The sequence below is a fragment of the Eutrigla gurnardus genome, assembly GCF_963514095.1.
Source record: "Eutrigla gurnardus genome assembly, chromosome: 8".
Lineage (NCBI taxonomy): Eukaryota > Metazoa > Chordata > Actinopteri > Perciformes > Triglidae > Eutrigla > Eutrigla gurnardus.
The window spans coordinates 14,849,249-14,864,835 of NC_139922.1; the positions used below are offsets into that span (position 1 = coordinate 14,849,249).

General features: G+C 46.2%; 2 protein-coding genes across 4 annotated transcripts in view; one reads left to right on the top strand and one right to left on the bottom strand.

Annotated features, from left to right (window-relative positions):
- Nucleotides 1–15,344, top strand: part of samd11 (sterile alpha motif domain containing 11) — a 51,262-nt gene extending 35,918 nt beyond the window's left edge. For 2 of the 3 annotated variants that reach the window (XM_084016004.1, XM_084016005.1), the window contains exons 7-13: nt 2,600–2,753; nt 7,708–7,823; nt 8,129–8,207; nt 8,772–9,574; nt 12,462–12,595; nt 13,442–13,552; nt 13,789–15,344. In XM_084016004.1, coding sequence (XP_083872130.1) covers nt 2,600–2,753; nt 7,708–7,823; nt 8,129–8,207; nt 8,772–9,574; nt 12,462–12,595; nt 13,442–13,552; nt 13,789–14,073 — 1,682 coding nt within the window. In that variant the 3' untranslated portion in view covers nt 14,074–15,344. The remainder of the gene's footprint in view (nt 1–2,599; nt 2,754–7,707; nt 7,824–8,128; nt 8,208–8,771; nt 9,575–12,461; nt 12,596–13,441; nt 13,553–13,788) is intronic. The other variant, XM_084016006.1, reaches the window with a different exon arrangement.
- The window catches only part of atp5pb (ATP synthase peripheral stalk-membrane subunit b), a 339,131-nt gene that overhangs the window by 322,862 nt on the left and 682 nt on the right, over nt 1–15,587 (bottom strand). The window lies entirely within an intron of this gene.

Genomic DNA, 15,587 nt, shown 5'->3' on the forward strand with positions numbered 1-15,587 from the left:
GGACAAAAGAGGGATAAGCGGGATGGGTCCGAGTGGTAAACTGGGACCTCCCAAAATAACTTTGTGCAAAATGTGTGTGTGTGTGTGTTTGTGGGTCCTCAATTAGAACCCCAATTTGCAGATGAAGGGACTCTGCAAGCGTTTTAGAGGGGAAATTCTGAATCCGAGTATCTACTTTGTAGACTCACACAACACACACTGAAGGTTTAAGCCCCAGGTGACCTGCTCTTCTCAGCTCACATGAAAGAGAATTGGAGAGAGTGAGGTGGGGGTGGGAGGGTGCAAAAAAATGGAGAATGGAAGAAGATGAGAAATGGAAGAAATAATAGAGAATTTAAGATTATTATTTTCAGATATTTATTCATCATCACTTCCCATCATCTCTATGTAATCATATATGGGATTGATGATGCTGGAGCCTAGACGCTAAACTCAAACTATTACTGTTGCTACAATAAACATTCGAGTTGTCTGACTGAAATAAAATAAACAAATAATATTCTTCGCCAGACCACATAACTAACAGTGTAAATAACCCACTGAATCATCATTTAACTCTCTTACAGAAACATCTGAGTTGAGGTCATGGCTTAGGTCATTGCTTAGGTCAGTGGCGTTTGATTGGTTGAATTTGGACTCATAGCATCAGTGTCTTTCTGGCTTAAGACCCTAAAAGCCAATTTAATAGGCATAGTATTACTCATCCTGTTGAAATGGTTGTATGAAGTACAAAGCTTGCGTTACAAACTGGGCTAGCAGCATTGAAAAGACGTGGATATTTGCAAGGCAGGGAGAGTTGTTGAGTTGCATTATGGGAATTGCAGTTTAATCAGTGTTTTTAGAGCTCTACTAATTAAGGTCTGCAGCCTAAAGTCAGAGTTCTTACTTGTTTCTATTTCTGCTGCCATATACCGTAGTCAGGTGGTTGTCTTGGGCTCCACAGAATAGATCTGCACCGTTGCTTTTAAATATGTCGCTTGGAAGGCTCCAAACTTTACGTAAGTGCAATACTAAATCAATGGAGTGCTCCTTTAACTGACCCAGTCATACAAAATAATTGGTGAGGTGGGATTGTGACCACAGGAAACTCATAGAGGTCAACTCTTCCACCTAGTAGTCACCCCTGCATAGTGTATGCAAGTGCAAAATAGACTGTGTGTGTGTGTGTGTGTTTGTGTGTGCGCTCTGGGGCTCCAGTTCCCTCTGATCCCTCCCTTATCTCTCACAACCCCCCCCACCCCCCCACCCCCCCGCTTACCCACACACACACACACACACACACACACACACACACCCTTGTCTGCCGCCAGCCGAGTCCCCTGTGGCCTGGCGCAGCAAACAGATCGATACACCGGAGCTAGGCCGCATTAATATCTGTCGCTTCACCCCCCCCATCCCGGCGCCCGCTCAACTGCTTCAGCACACACACACACACACACACACACACACAGGCAGGCGCACACATGCAAGCACCTAAATCACACAGACACAGACACACACAAACACGTCACACCCGTACCGGCGGCGGAAATGGCCCCTAGCTCCCGAGGGATCTGTCTAATTAAAAAAGAGGGGGAGGAGGGGAGGAGGTGGAGAAGAGCGGAGAGAGAGGATAGATAGATTGAGGCAGAGAGAGGGAGGAGAGAGAGAGAGCAGGATGGATTTTTCTCTCATTAGAAGCCATGTCTCCTGGTGTGGCCTGGCTCGGCTGATAATGATGAGGCCTCTTCTCCTGCGAGAGCGAGAGAGAGCCGGGGCTGCTTGGAGAGGGAGAGAGAGAGAGAGAGGGCTGTGCAAAGAAAGAGATGGAATGAGGCGAGCGGTAGAGGGCAGAAGGTGGAGAGAGGGGGCAGGCCGAGACGGAGGGAGAAGGCGTGATGGTGGCGAAGGTGCAATGGGGTAAAAACACCCCTGGTGGGTGAAGTCATTTTTTTCGCTCGGTTGTACAAAAACACACTCATCATTATATGTTTTAAAAACATCATCACGCACCATCATTTTTCATGCCGACTTCCTGGCCTTTTCATGTTCTCTCCTTCCACCTCTTTATTTCCTCACATTTGCCTGAAACTGGTCAGTTCCGCTCCAAAGCCTAACAGATGGACTTGAGCGCTGTGTGCTGATTTCCTACCCCGCTGCCAAAATGTCTGTTTTTTGTTTATCCTTGATGAGCGTGTGCGTGTGCTCATGCGTGTCTGTACATGTAAATGGATGGGGGATTAGAAAACTCGTAACAATCATTTTCAATATGAATGAGTGACCCTCACATTGTTGAAAACATGTTGACACTTACAGCAAACGCACTTAAAATAAGTCATCACCATAAGCTGGTGAAATGTACGGTCAGCGGGATTTTCCTGTTTAATAATGTTCCATCCGAAGCTGAGTTCCTGTTAGTCTCCGCATAGACATGAGCAGCTGGATATTATTATTGGATATTTATTTTTATCCTCACCTCTTCTCCCCCTGCAATTCTTCCACCCCTTCTGCCCCCCCTATTTTTTCTTTAAAAACGTTAATCCTTCATCGTCTTCGTCATGTCAACTCTATCTTCTCACCTCTCCACTGTGCTTTTCCTCCACCTTCGTTTCTTATGCAGACATGCTGCGTGCTCGCCAGGAGGTGTTGGCTGCAGCGGTGAGGAATCCAGCGGCCTTAGAAGCTCACCTGCCCTCCGCAGGCAGCTCCTCTTCATCCAGCCAGAGACGGAAGCAGGGTCTGCCTCAGCACCGGGACGCACACTACACTGACAGGTAAGAAACATATGCAAACACTCGACTGGAAACTCCACGTCAACCCGGCCATAGCTTACTATTGAAACGGCAACCCTGCCCTCCTTGCAATGGCAGCATTATGAATGATTAATAAAGACCAAGACCTGCATCCTCTACACACCAGATAAGAGGCACCAGTTGATGTGAGCACACGTACATGGAATCACAACGGAGAATGTTCCGATTTTACAGAAAAATCTTGTCAGTGGGAGAAACGGTAGAAGGAGCAAATCACCTGCCAGGTTGCATCACCACACCGCTGCACTTTTCTACCAAATTCTTCCACTCATTCCAAGGTTTCGCAGCAAGATCTGATCTCATATTTGGCTTTTTTGTTTTTTTTTACTGTGCTGCAGTGCACGTTTTGTGCGTGCAGCTCCACATACATGGCTAAACTATGGATCCAATAACCTCTTGGCTACCACTGTGGAGCTGCACGCCTGCATCCCCGGCTCTTCCTCCCTCCTCTCCCCCCCAGCGTTGGCCCCTGCGCCTCCCAAACAAAGCCGGGGGCAGCGGGAGTGGGCGGGTAATTGCTTGTCGATTATTTATGTGGCGCGGGGAGAAGCGGGGGATCGATAATGGGCCGGCGGTGCGGCAGCAGGGGGGGGAGGTTGTGTGTGTGTGTGTGTGTGCGTGTGTGTGTGTGTGTGTGTGTGTGTGTGTGTGTGTGTGTGTGTGTGTGTGTGTGAGAGAGAGAGACAGGGAGGGGGTGGGGGGGGTTGAGAGGTAGGGGTGGGGATATAAGCAGGAAGCAGAGCGGCCAGGCGCTGTGTGGTGCAGCTCTGGGAGGCTGTGGGGGGGTTGGGGGGGGGGCTGATTGTTCGCGTGTGTGTTTGTTCCATTTTTCAAGCTGGCGGTCTGCATGTGTGCATATCTGTGCGGATTAAATTTGCGTTTGTGTGAGTGAATATGTCTGCTAATTTGTGTGTATTTTCGAGGCCAGAAGTGCAGTGTGTGAATGTAGTCAGTGAGCCGCGGCTGTTCTCTGACAGCGCACAGAGTAATTAGCCACACAGGACATGGGGGAGTTAACTAGGCCTTGCCCTTCCTCCATCCATCAGTCCCTCCGTCCGTCTTCTCTACCTCACTTTCCCCCTCTCCCTCCCCGTGCCTCACTGTTTTTTGTGTTTGAGTCAATAAAAAATAGGGATTAATAAGGAAAATGTGTTGTGGAAGTGCCCTTTCCACAAGCATGCCCAAAGCATGTGGAAATGTGTTGTTTTGGTCTCGGGCTTGTCTGTTTTCAACTATTATATCGATGCAGCGTACAGCGTAAAATGTATTTTTAGACGATGGTGTGTTTTGTGGCAACAGTTTGGGAATTCCCCCCTCATGCATCAACATGACAATGCCCCATAAAGAATTGAATTTCTCAGTTTGATATGGAAGAACTTGAATGGCCTGCAGTGTCCAATCAGAGACTTTTAGGACAAACTGAATAGCAGAATATATACCAGGCCCAACATCACAGCCTGACCTCACTAATGCTGTTGGGACTGAATGGGAGCAGCCAGCTTCCAAAAACCTTCCCAGAAGAGTAGAGCCTGTTAAAGCAGCATGTTAATGCCTATAGATTTGGAATCAGATGTTGAACAATCTAATGGGGGTGTAAACATGCATTTGACTACATAATGTATATGCGTGTCTAATGGTAGACTACTTACCCCCCTTAAAATCTACTATACACAACCTGCAAAAATAGAGGGTGAAAATTAAGCCGAGACCTGAGAGTTGAACGAGTGCTAAGTGAAGAGAAAATTAAAATCCAGATAATTGGTGACTAAAAGCAAAAAAACTGAGATACAATGAAAAAGCCAGGGCTGAGAATTTGAGGATGCGATGGAAGCTCTCCCCCCTCTCCCCCTCTCTAACTCTCTCCGTGGCTCACCTTTCCATCGACCCCTCATCATTGATTATCTGGGGCCCATTAGGGCCCATTGTTAAAAACAAATCATTAGGGCCGCTCGATGGGCTTAGAGCCTGGCGCTCCATTTGTCTGGCCTTAAATGGCAAAGCTCACCAAGCATCTGCAAGGCAAATAGGGAAAGGATGGAGAGAAAGAGAGAGAGAGAGAGAGAGAGAGAGAGAGAGAGAGAGAGAGAGAGAGAGAGAGAGAGAGGAAGTGGAAAACATGGAGCTTAAAATGGGGATGAAGGGAGGTAAGCAAAACAGAAGAAGAGAGGAGATGGCGAGAGGACGAAGTGACGGAGAGAGTGAGATAAGGGGAGGGAGGGAGGGAGGGAGGGAGGAAGGGAGTGAGCGAGCGAGAGAACGAGCGTGGAGGGAGCCTCATCCATTTTAATGAGCTTCCTGTGTAAATGTGTTCCTGCGGAGAAGGAGCCGAAGGCGGTCGCGCGGCGCTCCTAATCCCCCCACACTCCCGTCATTAAGGGCAGCCCTGTCACACACACACACACACACACACACACACAAACCCCTACACGCACACCCGGACACACACACATACGCACACACTGCTTGGGCTGCTGCGGGACGGGACCGCTGTCGCCACTCTGACAGGTCGTCACACACCAGTGAATTCCCCAGGAGCCCCTGGCCTCACTGCAGGCAGAGAGAGAGGGAGGGAGGGAGGCAGGGGGGTGGGGGTGGACGGGAGGGCGGCAGCAGCATCCAGTGATAGAGTTTTACGTGATTATCAGCCCGACCATTTGTAAATCTGCCCATTCTCAGTCTCATGCAAAACGGTGTTTTTGCCTCATCTTTTTATAGCATGCTAGTGGTTTGCCTACAAAATGCACAGAGGGGTCAGAAAGAAAATCAGACAGACGGACGGACACATGTACACACAGACACACAACCCCAGAGCAAAATGACTAATGTCTGCCACTCCTCCGTTAAAATTGCCTCCTATAAAAGGAGGAAGAGAGGGAGAGATGTAGGAAGGGAGTGGAGGGGAGTGTCAGACACACACTCTTTCTCCCCTTCCCTCCGTCTCTCTCACTCCCCGTGATTAGGCCTAATTATGGTGGCGCAGACGCCTGGCAGCCCCAGTCATGCAGCTTTAATTGACCGTTATTCATCTGCGGGCTAACGCTAGGCAAGAGTAGGCGGTGCAAGGAGAGGGAGGAAAGGGAGGGAGTATCAGAAAGGGGTGGGGGGGTGGGGGATGGAAGTTTGGCATGCGGGAGCCAGGGTGGGGGTGGATGGGAGTTTTGCGGACGCCTTAGCGTGGCCTAGTGGAACTGTGCGTCGCAAGGCTAATTGCGAGCCCCAAGGGATTAGGCCAGGTGATTACACACTGGGCGGTGTAATTACATAAGCAGCGGCTAGCGGGGCCCCGGCTTGCGGCTCCGGGGTCACGCGCCGTAGCCCTCACCCAAGATTAATTGGAGCTGCCACTGGAGTGCGAGGCACCGCCGGAGAGAGCAGTTATACGATTAGCATTAACATTTCAGCGGCGGAGGCGATCGATGAATGGTTTTCATCCCCCCCCCCCTTCACACATGCACACACACACACACACACACACACACACACACACACACACACCGGCGTCTCAGTACTGGCTCCAACCCCCCCCCATCTCATCTCCCCGCTCTTGCTTGCCCTCCCTCCTTGCAGTTCCTCCCTCTCTCTCCCTCTCCCTCAACATTTAGTGAGGCTGGAGACATGCAGGCGCTAGCTAATTTGAACACAGTTGCAAAACAATATTTGCGGTTGCATGCGTCCCAGTGTTGGTTTTGATTTTTGTTGTTTTCCTCAGCTTGTTTCCCATGTATGCTTTTGTGCTGCGGCAGTCACACACAGCTGAGCTCTGATTGGTGTGATAGCAGCGGCTCAGGAGGAGAGAAGCGAGAGCCAGGAGAGGTGTGGGTAGAGAGGGGAGCTCGGCAAAAGGCCCTGGAAACAGCTGTGGTTTGAGACACCAGGCAGGCGGAGAGCATCATCATCCACACTTGGAGACTTTCAAAGGGTCACGGTGCAGACTCCTCACTCTTGTGACAGTTTCTTTTTTATCCGCTTTCTCAAAACCATGTACCCTGTACCCATGACGATGTGCATGAAACGAGAGAAACACTAGGAAGATTGTCAGCGGAATTCAGTGAAAACCTAAGTGGGAGAGAAGCTGAAAGAAATGCATAGAGGCAAGACAAGGCTTGGTTAAAGAGACAGGATGAGACGGAGTGACTAAGAGGGGAGGGGAAAATACATAGAGAGGTGAAAGAAGTAAAAGTGGAGGAAAGGAGTAACAGAAAAAAGAGATGGTTAAGACAGAACAAGAGATGAAGCGAGGGGAGCAAGTTGTGAGGCGCCTTTCCCCCTCAAGGAGGACAAAAGACGATACCAATAATGGAGAGAGGCCTTTTCAGAAGCACAGGTTGCAGGACGCTCCATCTTTTCACCAGTTTCAATGCAGCCTATAGAATGAGAGGGAGAGAGGGAGGGAAATGGAGAGGAGGGCGTAAAAAAGGGAGAGAAGAGAGGAGGGATGAGTGTTAATTAGAAGGTCCTTCAGCCCGTGGCCCCGGTCAAGACGCAAGGGCCGCCCCAGCTGTCGGAGCATGACACACTGGCATTGTGCATTCAGCCCTCATTATGTGTGTGGGTCTAGAGTTGTGTGTATGTGTGTGGCTGTGTATATATTGTGTGTGTGCGCGTGTGTGTGGCGGCGGCAGGGGAAGAAAAGGCTGCAGTCCAGGGTACAGCAATGGCCAGCGGCGCTTGCTGCGGCGTGACAAGACTGATGAGGCACTGGGGCGACACGGGGGCCTCTGGAGCTCCACTGATAAAAATACACTGCATACATTGGTGTGGCAGCATGCACACATGCATGAAGAAAGAGTTGAGAGACGCTATTCTTTTAACGTCGGGAAACGCACAATATACATCCCTCCATGCTTCAAAAGCATCCAGTGAAACCCAACTCAATGTTGTCTTTATTTACATTTTTTGATGCTTGTGTCCACAGAGATCTGTCTCACCCTCCACCCCTGCTGTCACCTCCAACTGCCCCTCACATCGCCTTAGGACCTCATCTGCGACCTCCTTTTCTGGGCATGCCCTCTGCTCTTTGCCAGGCCCCTGGTGAGTCATAAATCACGATAGGGTTAAATAGATAGTACTAATGCACAATACCGATGGAGATGCATGCAACCTACGAATACCTGTGTAAAAATATATATATATAAAACATAAATATTCTCATATTTGCACCAATATGAAAAGGAATGTTGGCTTAATTATATTTTATTATTTTAAAAATGTATAAAGGGTTAGCAGGATACCTTTTGGTATATTTGCATTTTCCTGCTTCTATCATTTGGGAACTTCCATGTCACTTTGTAAAGCTTTGCTTACAGGTTTGTGTTTTCTTGCCTTTTCTGTCACAGGATATGGTTTCCTCCAACCAGCTCAAGCGGAGCTCTTCGCTCGGCAACAGGAGATGCTGAGGAAGCAGAATCTGGCCAGGTGTGTGTCACAATAGTGTGATTTGTTTTTTGGAGAGGGCAAATTTGTGGACACTGTTTTTAAAACACACCAAAAGAGGTGCTGTAAATGTGGAGTACTTATAAAATGGAAATGTGAGGGGATTTCCTCTGTACCTGATTCCCTCAGTGTAAGATTTAATACATGTCATCTTATGAATAGGTTCACATTTAATCTGAGTTATTAAGTGTCTGCTTCTCTAGGCGAGGCAAGGTCACAAACAAGACACCAGCGTGTCTCTCAGGGCTGAACACAAAGTTCTTACCTTAAACCTAGACATAATACAGACGCTGTGGCAGCTTCCTCAAGATAACTAGGCTTTTATGCTCTCCCAGGAGGGACGGTAGGCAGGCTTGGGGTCGACACTGTTCAGTTCATAGCTGTTGTACTGCTCAAACCTCGATTCTCACCATGGCCATCCGGCATCAATAAATATTTCTGCATAAGTCTTCTACCATCTCTAGAGGTCTCCTTGCTTCGACTCATTTCCATCGCAGTAAAGATTTGGCCTGTATGCTAAAGTCCCTGTGTGTTTCACTGTCTTAGACTTGAAATCTCGGCGGAGCTGCTGAGACAGAAAGAGTTGGAAAGTCTCCAACTACAGCGACAGCAGCAGCAGCAGCAGCAGCGTCTTCTGAGCTCCGACCCATTGGGAGCTCTACCTCCTGGCCTGCCACCTGACCATCCAGCCTTGCGGAGCCTCCATGACATCCCAGAGGGCCATCCGCTCCGTGAGGAACTGGCCCGCCGCTCGAATGCAATGCTGGTGCTTCGCCATGGGGCTGCCACACCCCTCCTAACCCTGAACCACCACCAGCATCAACAACCAGGACCACCCTCCACCCACAAAGACATGCAGGCACAGAGATCTACCGCTGGGCCGGATGCAGAATCCAGGAAGGGCCCCCGCAGGGCTCTCCAGACTCAGCTCCATGCCGGGGATCTCACAGAAGGGAGAGAAGACAGAGGAAGGGAGGGTGACAGGGAGGTGCAGGATGAGGAGATGAATGACTCGGACAGTGAAACAGAGATGTATGAGGAGAAGCAGGACAGTGTCAATGCCAAGTCCAGTAGTAAACCCAGGGACAGGGAGCGAGACGGGGGTAAAGATACCGGCAGCAAGGGAGTGTGTGACAGAGCTAAGGAGACTGGAGAGAACTCAGGCAGGCTGAGCGCCCCTTGTAGTTCAGCAGGTACGGAGTCACCCAGTCGCCATCTCCTCACCCCTGGACTGGGCAAGGCTGATGTCAAGTATCACCTGCCACCTGGGTTCATGCCACCGCTGCCTGCTCTTCACGGACAGTCACTGCCCTTTGGATTCCCCTACGCCAACCCCTACTTTCACACGGGTGAGATTCAGTCACACACACACACACACACACACACACACACACACACACACACAGTCGACATGTGAAACCCATTAGCATCACTCCTTGTGTGAGCGACCCTGTTCGGGGCCCTGCCTCTGACCCCAGTGTGATCTCGTGCACACCACCAGCGGCACAGCCACGTGGGCAGCAAGTGGGGGGATGAGGCTGTTGTTTGTGCACGTACATAAGAAAACTACCATAAACTAGCTTTATCCTATTGTTTCCAACATGAACAACTTGAAGAGGTGGTTAGGGTGTTTTGAAGTGGGGTTCTGTGAGATACTATCCGTGTACTGCCTACGTAGATGATGGTCAGCACACCAACAATTTGGAGAAAGGATGTTTTTCTTCATCCCTCTAAAGAAAGCCACAGCTAAACAAAATGATTTTATTCTATATTTACAATATGTTCACCACTTTTCATGCCCTCAGGCCCTTTCTGATGGGGAACTGAAGTAACAGTAAAATCTATGCTCTGTTCAAAGCCTTGAAGACTCCAGTGACAAACACATGTTTCCCTCTCAGTTCAGTTTAGTTTCTCATCAGAAAATATTTTAAATATTGTGTATGCCTAATCGGATATAGATTTTTTTGAGATGAGCCTTTGTTTTAGGAAGCTAAAATATGTTTTGCTGCTGCTCCAGTCAGCAGCAGTATATCTTTTTGCCCCTGTGTCCATACTCCTGCCTGCCTCTCCATACTGGGGGTTTGCTGATTGTCATCGACTATAGATAATACACGACTGACCATGGATAAGTACCTCATGAAACCCCACTTCAAAATACCCAAACAATCCCTTTGACGATAGAAGATAGAAATCTAGTCAGTAGAGCTGAACCTTTTTGTTGATTTTTATCTAGAGATGCAAAGATTATCACTATTATTGCTATTAAGCTTATTACGTTGTAATTAATTCCGGTGTATGACTGGCTTGTCTGCCAACACCATGGAACGAAACAGCTAACAGATGTTAGATTGACTTGCATTATATTGCATTGGGTAAAATATAACACTATTGTGATGTGTACAAATTTAATGTAGGTTTCGACAAGAAACTTGAATAAATACAGCTGTATGAAGATGTTTTCAGAGCAATATAAAATGGATATCATGGAAGGAATTATGACCCACTTACTAACATTAGCTCTAACTATCTTAGAATACAACATTAGTCCTACTAATGCCAAGATTTGCTTTTGATCAAAACAAGCATAAAAATACAAATTACTTCCTAATCATTTGAATTTTTTGTTTTATGCAGATGAGCACTAAAGATAACAATAACAGAGTTAAAGGATACCATTTAGAATTTTTGACATTTTGCACGTATCGTGGGAGAGAAATTTACAATCAGTGCATCTCTAATTTTATCCTTAAATCTCAACAGAAAGCTTTTGCACAACAATTGTCATAAAAAAGTCACACTAAAAATTGTTATGCAATAAGAAATCTCATAAAGTCATAGTTCAATATGTCTTTAAAAAAAGTAATATAACACCATATTAAGAACATCCATATTATAGTATGCCATTAACAGTCAAATTCATAGGAAAGAATGTCAAAGAAAATTATAGTTTATTAAAACATAAAAATGTATATAATGCAAAAAATGTATGTCATAAAAAGTCATACTATATAGTAGTAGTATATGACTCGTAAAGCCATAGTAGTAAGTAAAAAGTCACAGTAAAGTATGACGGAAAAAATTATAAAAAAAAGTCATAGTATAGCATGTCGAAAAAAAATTATAACATGTTGAAAAAAGCCATAGTGGTATGTCAAAAAAATTCATAAAAGAGTAAGTGTGTCGAAAAAAGTCATAGTAGCATGTCGAAAAAAGACAAAAAAGTCATAGTATAGCATGTCAAAAAAAAGTCATAGTATAGCATGTCAAAAAAGTCAAGAAAAAGTCATAGTATAGCATGTAAAAAAAAAGTCATAGTATAGCATGTCAAAAAAAAGTCATAGTATAGCATGTCAAAAAAAAGTCATAGTATAGCATGTCAAAAAAGTCAAGAAAAAGTCATAGTATAGCATGTCAAAAAAGTCATAGTATAGCATGTCAAAAAAAAGTCATAGTATAGCATGTCAAAAAAGTCAAGAAAAAGTCATAGTATAGCATGTCAAAAAAGTCAAGAAAAAGTCATAGTATAGCATGTAAAAAAAAAGTCATAGTATAGCATGTCAAAAAAAAGTCATAGTATAGCATGTCAAAAAAAAGTCATAGTATAGCATGTCAAAAAAAAGTCATAGTATAGCATGTCAAAAAAAAGTCATAGTATAGCATGTCAAAAAAAAGTCATAGTATAGCATGTCAAAAAAGTCAAGAAAAAGTCATAGTATAGCATGTCAAAAAAGTCATAGTAAGGCATGTCAAAAAAAGACAAAAGTCTTAGTATAGTATGTCATAAAAAGTTATAGTATGCCACAATGTTATAGAAATTCGATAGTGTGTCATAAAAATATTAACTGCTATAAAAGGTCACAGTATATTATGCCATAAAAGTGTCCTAAAACTCATAGTACAGTGTGATGTCACGAAATTAGAATTACCATCAACCAGTCAAGTTGCAGTTTACGTCACCAAAATAATGTTTATTAATTATTTCATCACATTAGACAGTTATAATGAAATATTCATAATTAGCAAATTCATTCTTGAGTTATGGAATTCTTGAGTTATAGTAGTGTTTTGTGTGGTCACTAATACCTTCAACTTTGACTGCAAAAATCAAATCAGTTCATCCTCGAGACCAAGTGACATTTGTGCAAACAATATATTGAGCTGCATTTTTGAAAGTTCTTAATAGCAACTTTGTAGCTGGTTATATTGACACATTCTTTTCACCGCTGCTGCTTTCAGGCTCTGTGGGAGGTCTTTTCATGGATGGGGAGGACTCAGCCACAGCAAACCCTGTGGAGGACATCAGCAAGTGGAGTGTGGAGGACGTGTGTGGCTTCATAAGCAGCCTGGCTGGATGTGCTGAATACACACAGGTGAGGAGAGGGGGAGGAGAAGGAGGAGGAGGAGGAGGAGAGAGAGAGGAGGGATGGAGGCCAGGGGCAGGCTGACTAGCAACCATAGAAGAGCAGATAGAACACATACTGCAACACTGCTGTGGTACTTTCCGTGTATGTGGATGTGTGTGGATGCCAACACGGTCACCGTCGCAGCCATATTGGTGGGCTCTGTGAGAATGAGGTTGAGTTAGCAGTGCATGTTCACCTACAGCCTCTGTGTGAATGCAGTGTGTGTGCGTGCGTGCGTGTGCGTGTGTGTGTGTGTGTCCACACGTTCCAAAATGTAACATCCCGAATTTGAGAAAACAAGTAAACCAAATCTTGCCTACATTTTTCACAGCAATTGTTCTTCCTGTGGTTTGCAGTGATTCCATCGTAACAGATATCACATTCCACAATCCCTTTTTCCGTGCAAAAACAATTAGTACAATTCTGTGGAAGCTAATATGAGTCTTCAACTGATTAAGGCAGCCTACTCAAGTGGGCATCTCCTATAAAATGTAGTCCTCTTAGTATGAAATTAGCTTTTTATTAGATTCAGATGAACATCAGAAATGCACGGAGTAACAAGGCTGTTCCATTTGGCCCTCAAAGCTTTTGCATTGAAATGTACATATGGACATGTGGATATTATATTAAGAGATAACATGTTGCTTAGCACCCTTTATTGTAAATTAAATGAGCCATTTCCCCCTCTCAGAATGGGTATATTACATTTTGGGACAGAATCACTGTTTTGAAGGTTGCGTGAATGAGTGTGTATGTGTGTGTGTGGGTGTGTATATGTCGGGGCTGTGGCTGAAGCAGCTGTGTCTCCGCCAGGTGTTTCGGGAGCAGGCCATTGATGGAGAGACATTACCGCTGCTCACTGAGGAGCACCTGCTCAACACCATGGGACTTAAGCTGGGGCCTGCGCTCAAGATCCGCTCACAGGTACACACACCACTGACTTGCGCGGGTGCTTGTGTGTGATCGAGTGGATTTGTGTGTGTGTTTCTGTCCGTAGGCTGCAGGAAAACTGCTAGCATAACATAGATGATTCCCTTAGAGTAGCCAGCCCCACAGCCTCTCTTCTACTCTCTCTCTCTGTTTAAAATACAGTACACAACATTAATCCGTTACTCAGCAGGCTGTGCTGACAGTCATATGCTCTCCTCTCGTCTCCTCAGGTAGCGCGCCGCGTTGGCAGGCTTTTCTACATGACCGGATTCCCGCTGGCGTTCCCATTTCCACCTTCTGCTGCATTGCGCCACCCAGAACGCGATCGGGACCCCCTGACCACGCCATCTGACACCCCCCTGCCCCTCTCTCTGCCCTTGCCCCATAGACCCACCTCCACCAGCAGCAGCTCTTCTCCGTACAGCGGCCCCACCCCAGGCTGCTCCTCCCCCAAGCAGGAAAACGGCAACGGCTCCACGGTAGTGGGACGATACGAGGCCAAGACTCCGTCATAGGACAGGACAGGACAGGAAGGGGTGAGGAGGCCTCAAACTGACCTTACCCGGGGAGATTGTCTCCCTCCTCCCCTATAAATGACTGAAAATATTGGACTTGAATGAAAGACAATTGGATCCTTTCTAGCAACACAATCAGCTTCTGAGTTCCTCTGCCGTGGCTGTAGCCCAACGAAATCCAAACAAACTGGGTTGGAAGGGAGACACGTGAAGCAACGGAGGAACAGAGAAAGAGGAAAAGGAGACAGCTGGTCACAGACAGCCTGCCAAAAAAAAGGAGCGAAGCCCTGCCACAAATGTGGCATTCTTGCAAGTGAGACGCTAGCGGAAACCCTTCCTTCCTGGGCTGGAGGAAGCTCTACTCCATCACTTTCTTTCTCTTGTCTACGACTCTGCTCTCACCACAAGCCCTGCAGAACCCAGGAATTAAAAGAGATGCCCTCCCTGCGCTCGCTTCCCGAGGCCAGCGTGCGTGGAGCAGGTTTCTGGAGGCTGGAGTTGAAGCGTATGCTCAGCCAGATCTGACTAGCTCCCTCTTACCACTGCAACTATGCATTCCACTGTCCTGATACCAAAGATGACCGGATGTGTGGAATTGAAACCATGTTTCTGCTTCTTTTTGCATTGATGGTCTCAGAGAAAGACTGGGCTGACAGACGTTGGTGAGATGGACAAGCCTTAATGGGGGCTATGGTGTGTGTACGGCTTACGTCAGTATGCTCGTGTTGACTACTGTGGGAGGTAGGAAAGAACATGCAAAATTGTACAGAATCATGTTTAAGATGAAAATATCCTGAAGGTTACTTACGTGGTACTTTTACTTTTTGTTAAATGTAGTTGCACGAATAAGGTTTTCTTTACTGAAGAAATGTGACTTGCTGAACTTTGGTGGTACTTTCGTTCATTCTTTTGTTCTGCCATTTAAAAAAAAAAAGTGTAATATTAAAAACGCTCTAATCTTGAATGCTACTTCAGCATATAAATATGAGGAAAAAATATTTATAGGACTTTTGATGTAGTAGATAAAGCAGATTATGATATGTATTATAATTAGCCCTTAAAATGGATTCCAAAGATACTTTTACTTTGTTTTCTCTTGGTTGCAGGGAAAAGAAAGGCACACAAAGCTCTTAATGCAAATGTTTTGAATTTGTTTTTTTTTTAAACTACGCAAGAAATTAATTAAAAATGGTCTCTAGATTTCCCGTCGAAAGTTTTGTCTTCATCCTATTTTTCTATTCACCCCACAGGTGAAATAAATCCCCCCAAAAGTTCCTCTGCTCTTTGCTCTCGTATTTGTGTGCTTGCGTCAGACAACGTATATACACCGTTTCCTCCTCAGGTGATTGTGGTTCTTTTGTAAAATGTGCGGGAGGGAGTACGTGGTCTCCTGATGTGTGTGTGTGTGAACCGGGGGGGGAGAGGAGGGGTCACAGTGCAGGTCAACACCAGCTGTCAAGAGTGTGAGGTTCAGCCGCAGGCCAAGGCCTCCCTTGCCTTTAGGGATAAACCTG